The 9,771-nt window shown below is 45.3% G+C and overlaps 1 protein-coding gene across 2 annotated transcripts in view; it reads right to left on the minus strand.

Annotated features, from left to right (window-relative positions):
- The window catches only part of MSRA (methionine sulfoxide reductase A), a 412,643-nt gene extending 403,550 nt beyond the window's left edge, over positions 1-9,093 (minus strand). The window contains exon 1 of one of the 2 annotated variants that reach the window (XM_002709444.5): positions 8,721-9,093. In XM_002709444.5, the coding sequence (XP_002709490.2) occupies positions 8,721-8,856 (136 nt within the window). In that variant the 5' untranslated portion in view covers positions 8,857-9,093. Of the gene's footprint in view, positions 1-8,377; positions 8,579-8,720 lie in introns of those variants that run through there. The other variant, XM_070068216.1, reaches the window with a different exon arrangement.
- Positions 9,094-9,771: the final 678 nt, after the last annotated feature.

The raw sequence follows: 9,771 nt of genomic DNA on the forward strand, positions 1-9,771 counted from the left end.
ACTAAAAACAGCAAAGAGATCGTCTTCAAAGTGGTGTTATTTCATTCAATAATGCAGTCACACTCCACGAGCTAAAGTTACAAAAGAGCATAAAGTAAAACGTCTATGTCTCCCATCCCACAGCCTTCTCCCCTCTATTTCTTAGCTGTCCTTTTAAAGTTCCTTTGCACACACACATATTATTAGTATTTCACCAAAAAAAGCATACCAAGTATACTATTCTGCTGCTGCCTCTTTTACTGTACACTGTATCCTGGCAATATCTCCCTATCCATTCATATATATGCTCCACAGGCTTTCTGACAGCTGCATATTCCATTGTGGGATCAACCATAATTTATTTAACTAGCCCCTATTGACGGGTATTTGGGCTGCTTCCAATCTTTTGCTATTGCAAACAAAGCCACAGTGAATAACCTGGTCCAGTCATCAGTTGGCATGTGTGCAAGTATATTCGTAAGACAAATTCCCAGAAATCAGAATCCTGGGTCAAATGGTATATGCATTTAAATTTTTGATAGATGTTGCCAAACTGCCTTTCCTAAGAGTGGAGCCAATTCAAACTCTAGCCAACAATGTACAAGAGCACCTTTTTCCTTCAGAATTGACAGAGAGTATCAACGGTCTGGTATTTTGCCAACCTGAAAAATGAAAAATGGTATTTGCATCCTCCTTGTTATGAGTGAGGTTGAACATTTTTTCATATAGTTAAGAGCTGATTGTAGCTCCTGTTCTGTAAACTGTTCATAACCTTTGCCTATTTTTCTAATGGATGTTGTTTTTCCTGCTAATTTCTACAGGTTTCTTACATATTAGGAATGTTAGCCATTCACCTACAATGTGTATTGAAAATTTACCTTTTACTTTGTCTTCTGACTTTGCTTATGATAATTTTTGCCACACAGAGACTTTTGCTTTGATGTAATCTAATCCATCAACCTTTTACACTGATTGTCAGATCTTGGTTAGAAAAAATCATGATTCTAAAAGGAAATAACGCTTTCCCATACTTAAATTGGTTCATTTTTTATATTTAACTAAATGGAAAAAGTGTGTCATAGTTAAGACCAGTAGCTCAACTGCCTTCGTTCACATCCCATCTCCAGTACTGATTAGCTACAGGACCTTGCAGAAGTCCTAACCTCTCTGTCCTCAACTTCCACATCCATAATTGGGGATCATAATAATCACTACTTCATTGGGTGAGGATTACTGTGTAAGTAAATGTAAAGCCCTACAGTGCAGGACACTCAGGAGATCAGATACAAGTATCTGTTTGGAATTTATTCGGGTTTAAACTGTCATATATGTTTTCACATTTTTTTTTCCGATATGGCTAACCAGTTGTTCTAACATCATTCCTGAATATTCTATCCATTCTCCCACTGATTTGAAACATCACCTTTATCACATGCTACATTCTCTTATGTATTTAAGAACTTAGAATCTTTTTTCCTATTTTGTACATTTCTAACTTCTTATCTTGCCTGACCATGTTGGCTAGTATCTACAATCCAATATAAAATAATAACTAGTCACTCAAAGTAGGTCTAAAAATGTTATCATCCAATTTAGCTAGCCTGGGAGAAATTAAACATTAAACAACTTGAAGGTATGAGCCTCAACTTCTTGCAAAGTATAAATATACTAAGTCACATTTAATAAAATGGTGGAAGTTTCCTTAAGACTACAAAATGGTAGGCTTTTAAAAAAGAAAGAAAGAAAAGAAAGAAAAGAAAAGAAAAGAAAAGAAAAGAAAAGAAAAGAAAAGAAAAGAAAAGAAAAGAAAAGAAAAGAAAAGAAAAGAAAAGAAAAGAAAAAAGACCAAAGCAAAACACTCGAAGTATTTGGTAACTGAGTACCCTATACTTAAGTACTCGGTAGAGACCACACCCTTATCTTGATTCAGAGCTGGAACCCCTAATGTTTCCTTATTAAGCCTGAAGTTGGCCTTTGGGCTGCAATAACTATCATTTTACCATATTCCTACTGTTGAGTGTCATTATCAAGAACAGTTGTTAAATGTGGCCAAATGACTTCTTAGTATATCTGCAGAGATGTCTTTTTTCTCCTTAGATCAATTTAATGATGAATTATATTACTAGATTTCTTAATACTGACCCATCCTTGAATTCTGTGACTAAATCCCACTGCTAAATTCTATTTACTCATATTTATTTAGCAGCTTACCTCAATATTCATAGATGCAATTGCATAGTTTTCTTTTTTGTGCAATTGTTATCAGATTTGGCTTCAAAAGTATACCTACTTCTTAAAAAGAATTTGCATGGTTTCTTCAGTTTAAATAGTGCTGAAATTGGGGCCGGCACTGTGGTGTAACTGGGAAAGTCTCTGACTCACCCGGCTGCTCTACTTCTGATCCCGCTCCCTGCAAATGAGCCTGAGAAAGCAGTAGATGGCCCAATCACTTGGGCCCCTGACCCACAGGGAAGACCCCAAAGAAGCTCCTGGCTTTGGATAGGCTCAGCACCGACTGTTGCAGCCATTTGGGGAGTGAACTAGCAGATAGAAGACCAACCTCTCTGTGTCTCTGCCTCTCTGTAGCTCTCTCAAATAAATAACCAAATCTTTAAAAAAAAAAAAAAAAAACTGCTAAAATTACCTGCTTTTCAAATATTTGGCAGACGTGTTCCATGAAATGTATGCAACATAGTGCTTTGGGAGGAGGTGACTGACAATTTCATTACTTCTGTGAAAAATTGAGCTGCTTACATTTTCTACCTTTTCTGGGTTCCATTTGTGTTGATTATATTTTGCTAAAAATAATCAATTCAATTTTTCAAATGTAATTTCAAAGAATGGAGTGAGTAAACAGTCTTGAAGTTTTCTGTTTCCATGACTCCCCCTCAGTTCCTAGTTTGTGTACTTGTACTTTCTTCCTTTTTTCTTGAATAAACTAGCTAATAGCTTATGCATTTTTATAGTTGCAGTTAAATTGCTTTTCAAAGAGCCACCTTTTGGATTAATACATTTTTCCTATTTTTTTTTTTTAAGATTTATTTACTTATTTGAGAGGCAGAGTTACAGACAGAGAAAGGTCTTCCATTCACTGGTTCACTCCCCAAATGGCCGCCAAGGCCAGAGCTCAGCCCATCTGAAGCAGCAGCCAGGAGCTTCTTCCATGTCTCCCAGGTGAGTGCAAGGGCTCATGTACTTGGGCTATCTCCCACTGCTTTCCCAGTGCAGAGAGCTGGATCAGCAGTGGAACAACCAGGACTTGAACTGGCACCATATAGGATGCCAGTGCCGCAGGTGGAGGCTTAGCCTACTATACCACAGCACTGGGCCCCTCTATGCATACTTAAAATTATCAAAGAGAACACCTTCAGCAAGGGTTTTACACATTTCCCTCTCCCATCAAAAAGCAACACCACAAAAAAAAAAAAAATACAATGAATGCTATCAAAAAATGCCAAGCCAAGAAAGCACACACCGAGTCAGAACCATCAAGTTAAATATCTCCAAATCCCAAACAGCTGTTCAAGAAAACAGGTTAGAGGTCAGCACTGTGGCATAACAGGTTAAGCAGCTCTTACATCTCTGGCATCCAAGTGCTGATTTGAGTTCTGGCTCCTTTGCTTCCAAACTAGCTCCTTGCTAATGTGCCTTGGAGGGCGGCAAAGCTACTTTGGCCCCTGCTACCCACATCCAGATTGAGTTCCTGGCTCTTGGCTTCAGCCTAGCCCAATCCAGCCCTGACTATTTCAGCCATTTGGAGAGTGAACCAGCTAATGGAAGACTCCAATCTCTCTTTGTATCTCCTCTGTCACTCTGCTTTTCAAGTAAAATACTTCTTAAAAAAGAAAAATAAAACAGATTGGCAACTTTTCTAATGCGAAAAAGAAAAAAAGAGAAAGAGAAAGAGAGAGAGAGAGAGAGGAAACAAGAAAGCCAAAGAGCTCAAAAGAAAACTGGGCTTCTACAATAAGTAATTCACTGGAAATAAGATCAGTTCTGGCTGTAACAAACTCACATTTTAACATGGGAGGCACTCTGAGGTTTTAATTACAAGCCTTTCACTTCTATGCCTGTCTCTAACAATTCAGTTCAGTGAGCATGAATTTCTCTTCTCTCTCAGTCCCAAAGTTCTGAGTATTGTTTCATGGCCACCAACTGACACAAGCAAGACCACCTACACCTCCATAATGCCAGGCACATTGCTGCACAACCCACCAGCCAGTCAGTGCTGTCTAAAAGCCACCCTTGCTGGAAAAAAGCATGCTGCAAATGAGACGACACAGTGCAGGTTCAGCTCTAACAAATCACCAAAGTAGGCATATTCATACTCTGATCCATTTTAGGTAGCCTGGGAGAAATTTAAAGCATGAAGATTTGAATCTTCCCATTTTACAAAGTGGGAATCTCCTACAAGGCCACAGATTATAAAAAGGAAGAAGGACTGAAGCCAAGGGGATAACCCTTAATAGCAAACGTATTTGGTAACAGTGCACACCTGGCCCTAGGCTGCGTGAAAGGCACTGAACAGGCAGGCCTGTCATGTAAAAGGGGATGCCTTTGTCCCATATTGCTAGAGAGTAGGGTACAAACAAGAGGCACAGATAGAAGTAATACAGAGAAGTGAAGAGCTGGTAAATAGGATGGAAGTTGAAGTAGAGATTAATTCAACTTTCAAAATAATATTTCAAGTTTACAGTCATCAAAAACCACTAAATACATAACACTGCCCGTTTCTGGAGTCAATCAGAACTTCCAGCTATCTGTCAAGGCAAAAGCACTCCTTAGAGGTTGTAAAGACCACAATCTAAAATGTAAATATTTGGAGGGAATGTCACAACAGCTGAACAACAAGGGTACTTACATTGTAGGGCTCTATAAAAAGCAGCAAAGCCTCAAAGGGAACCAGGTCCTGAGGTTTTGCAATTACAGTTATATGGATATGAAAAAGAAATTATTTTCTTGTTTCTGTAATGTATGATAACCTTTTACTACAAGTATCACTGGGAAACTCACTGGTAAGATTTTGCTTAAAATAAAACAGAACAAAATTCAGGTCCACCTTTCGGGCCGGCACCGCGGCTCAATAGGCTAATCCTCCACCTAGCGGCGCCGGCACACCAGGTTCTAGTCCCGGTCGGGGCGCCAGATTCTGTCCCGGTTGCCCCTCTTCCAGGCCAGCTCTCTGCTGTGGCCCAGGAAGGCAGTGAAGGATGGCCCAAGTGCTTGGGCCCTGCACCCCATGGGAGACCAGGAGAAGCACCTAGCTCCTGCCTTTGGATCAGCGCGGTGCGCCGGCCGCAGCGTGCCAGCCATGGCGGCCACTGGAGGGTGAACCAACGGCAAAAGGAAGACCTTTCTCTCTGTCTCTCTCATATCCACTCTGCCTGTCAAAAAAAAAAAAAAAAAAATTTCAGGTCCACCTTTATCTTCAATTGGTTTGGAAACGTGATCAAGAGTTTTGAGAGGAACCAGCATTGTGCCATGGGGTAACGCCACCACCTGGAATGCCAGCATCGCATATGGACACCAGCTCATGTCCCAGCTGCTCCACTTCCAATCCAGCTAATACCCTGTGAAAAGCAGCAGAAGATGGCCCAAGAGCTTAGGTCCCTCCACCCATGTAGGAGACCCAAATTAAGCTCCTGGCTCTGGCTTGGCTCAGCCCTCTCCATTGTGGCCATCTAGGGAGTAAACCAGAGGATGGAAGCTCTCTCTCTCTAACTTTGACTTTCAAATATAAATAAATAAATCTTAAAAACAAAGAATTTTTAATTTGTTTAGAATCTGTAAGGGCATAATAGAGAAATCAGTGTATGAAGAGGAAGAATAGTCCAAGCTGAGGAAGTTAGCATTTAGAAAGCAAAGCTGGGGCCGGTGCTGTGGCATAGTAGGTTAAACCTCCACCTACAGAGCCAGCATCTCAAAAGGGCACTGTTTTGAATCCCAACTTCTCCACTTCCAATCCAGCTCTCTGCTAATGGTCTGGGAAAGCAGTGGAAGATGGCCCAACTGTCTGGGCCCCTGCACTCGTGTGGGAGACCCAGAAGAAGCTCCTGATTTTGGATCTGCCCAGCTCCAGCTATTTCGGCCATTTGGGGAGTGAACCAGCAAATGGAAGACCTCTCTCTCTGTGTCTCTCTCTCTCCCTCTCTCTCTCCCTCTCTCTCTAACTCTGCCTCTCAAATAAATAATTAAAAAAAAAAAAAGGCACTGTCTTGAGATGTCCATTAATGAATACTGGCTTGTAAAAGAGAAATTTTTTTTTTAAAGATTTTATTTTTACTTATTTGAAAAACAGATAGAGGTCTTCCATCCACTGGTTAACTCCCAATGGCAGCATCAGCCAGAGCTGTGCCAATCCGAAGCCAGGAGCCAGGAGCTTCTTCCAGGTCTCCCACGCGGGTGCAGAGGTCCAAGGATGTGGGCCATCTTCCACTGCTTTCCCAGGCCATAGCAGAGAGCAGGATCGGAAGTGGAGCAGCCAGGACTAGAACCAGTGCCCAAATGAGATGCCGGCACTTCAAGCCAGGGCTTTAACCTGCTGTACCACAGCACCAGCATCAAAGAGAATATATTTTTAAGATAAAAGTTTAGATCATCTGGTTATATAATTTATATTCTTTAAAAAAAATATGAATTTGGCCAGCGCCACGGCTCACTTGGCTAATCCTCCACCTGTGGTGCCGGCATCCCATATGGGCGCCGGGTTCTAGTCCCGGTTGCTCCTGTTCCAGTTCAGCTCTCTGCTGTGGCCCGGGAAGGCAGTGGAGGATGGCCCAAGTGCTTGGGCCCTGCACCCGCATGGGAGACCAGGAGGAAGCAACAGGCTCCTGGCTTCGGATCGGCGCAGCACACTGGCCGTAGTGGCCACTTGGGGGGTGAACCAATGGAAAGGAAGACCTTTCTCTCTGTCTCTCTCACTGTCTAAATCTGCCTGTCAAAAGAAATATGAATTTTTTTTTCAAAACTTAATCTCTGAATTTGAGTTAAAACAGGAGTAGGAGTTGTGGCGCAAAGGGTTAAGTTGGAGAATAAGATGCCCACATCCTATATAAAGAGTGCCTGTTCCAATCCTGGCTACTCAGCTTCCAATCTAACTTCCTACTTGCACATCCTGGGAAGTAGCAAATGATGGCTCAAGTGCTCAGAACCCTATCATCCACATGTGAGACCCAGATGGAGTTCTGACTCCTGGCTCAGCCTGGCCAACCCTGGCTACTGTGGGTATTTGAAAAGTAAACCAGCAGGTGGAAGAACTCCTTTTCTGTTTGTGTCTCTGTGTGTTACTCCAGTAGATGAAAATAAAAAAGTAATCATCCTTTAATTAAATAAATAAAATAAACTTCTAGGGCTGAAGATGAGTTGGAGGTGATGATGGGAAAAACAACAGAGTGTATGAGACTGGTCACACTGTTTCCAATGTGCCTCAAACCCAAAACGCATCTACCTTTTCTAATCGCATACTAAGCATTCTATGATGCGGCAAACCCTCAATATGACCTCCTCCTATACTCAAAAAGTCTTTAAGGAAAAGAAAACAAGAATTCCTAGGAAACTTTTTAATGCAGGATTTCTTTGACACTGAGCCAACTGTAGGATTCAACACCACTTAATGTGCCTAACACTCTAAGGCAGTGGTTTAGAGACTACAGCATGCATTAGAGTCACCTGTTGGGCTTCATTCCCAGAGCCTCTGATATTGTAGTCCAGGTGAGGGGCCCCGCCCCCTCCAGGTAATGCTGATGCTGCTGTTGGGGGGGTGGGGGCACACTTTGAGAAGTGCACCAAAGCATTGTAAATCGACTATGCCTATCTTAAGTGTTTGGGGGCCATAGCTGTTTCATAATATTTCACACAGCTTGGAATACTTGCATATATAAAACAAAATAATTTGGGGATGGAACCCAAATCCAAATACAACTCACTTATGTTTCACATACACCGTCTACACACAGCCTGAAGATGACGTCATACAATACTTGTAGTACACCTGAGTTTTGATTACCACCTGTCACTTGAGGTCAGGTGTCAAATATTCAGCCTGTGGTATCAAATGCGTGCTCCAGGTTTCGGATTTTGGAGCATTCCGGATTTCGGATTAGGGGCACTCAACCCGTGCTATTCAAAACAGGGGCCTCCTACTGGTGGACCTGTGCTGTCTCTCACAAAAACTGGGAGCAAGCTTTCTCAAGACGTTTTAGCCCTTTAACATCACCGCCGGACTCGGCGTGGGACCGACTTTGCAGTCTTTCCACTGTACCGTGTCAGCTGGAAATCTGAAAAGTTTGCGAGGCACCACTCTACACCTCCACCCGACTGATCACTCTGGAAGCTTCTGCCAGCCGCGGCCAGCGGGGCTGGGGAAGGGGATGCACGCTCCCTGGGACGCCACACGCACCGTCACTGCGGGGGTCTAGGGTCTCCACCTTCCGGAAGCCGAAAAGAAAGGGGAGCAGGGAGGAAGGGCAGGAATCCCGTCGGCCCCCGCCTGCCAACTTCACTCCCGTGAGTCAGAGAGACACACTCATCCCTTCGGCGTTCTGTTCCGTGCGAGGGACGGAGACGCAAAGCCGGCCGGAGCCCGAGCCGCAGAGCCCCTCCACTGCGCCTGCGCACACCCCACACCCACGACCCGCCCTCGGCCGGCCGGCGGCAGCTTTCCCCGCGGGCGGAGGGACCCGAGGCCGCCGGCCGCCGGTACGCGTGCGCAGTGGCCAAGCCTCGGCGCACCCCGTTCCTACCCGCCACGGGGGTCGCCTCCTTCCGGCCCGGCAAGGCCTCCTGAGGGCTGACGATCTTCGAGGCGGAGTCGCCCATCCTTGGAACGGAAACAAGGCTGTGAAGGAGGTGGCGCGCCGTCCTCGTGGCCGAGAGCATAGGCGGGCGCCAGCTGAGGGGCGGCCCGGTGCAGTGGAGCCCGCCGCTTGCGGAGGCGACTGCTGGAGGCGGGCGGGCGCTCCGGAACCCAGGTTACCCGAGGCCGGTGCCCGAGGGCGTGCTCCTTCCCGGAGGAGGGCGCCTGGCCCGGTGTCTGCCGCGGGCCAAAGTTCCCGGGCGGAGAACGAGTGCGCGAATCGCCGCGCGAAGTACGTGAAGCAGCAGAGGCCAAAAAGTCACCCCTAGCCCGGTGGTGCGGTCTGTGGTTAAGAGTTCGCTCCCGTTCCGCCCCTTCCCCAGCAGCTCTGCGGAGGGCCCGGTGAAACGCAAGCCGACCTGCCTAAGGCAGGGCTGCTTCCATTAGAGGCAGGTTCGAGACAGACCGTGGGGTGGATGCCGGTGCACCCCGAGTGAGAAACCCCAAGCGCGGAGTAAAGATGTATTCGCCACACCTGTGATACACATTTACAACGACTCCCTTTTAAAGTCCATTACACAGTGGGGGCAAACAGGAGCAAGGCACGATACCACCGCTAAGGCGGTTCGGGTGAATTTCACGGGGCTGTGGGGTCATTCTTGCTTCTCCAGTCATGGGAAGTGACACAGGTTTGTGTGACAGATAAGCAGCAGGAATGGAAGGTGGATGGAGCCAGGTGAGTGACCTCACTGTGGGATTTCGGCTTTACACAGATGTGCCAGAATGGGCGGTGAGTGCGTGACAGGAAGGGACTGCAGATTAGTGCCCACAGAGGGGAGGAGGCGTGGGCCCAGCCTCCGCATGGGGTCGGTTACCCCTTGGTTTTAATGTGGCCTGGACTGAAACATAAGAAGCACAGGAGGATTAGCCCTACTGTATAGGATGTTGCCAGACTCATAACACTAAACAGATTAAGCCTTTATTTTGTAATGGAGATT

This window comes from Oryctolagus cuniculus, chromosome 2 (assembly GCF_964237555.1).
Source record: "Oryctolagus cuniculus chromosome 2, mOryCun1.1, whole genome shotgun sequence".
NCBI lineage: Eukaryota > Metazoa > Chordata > Mammalia > Lagomorpha > Leporidae > Oryctolagus > Oryctolagus cuniculus.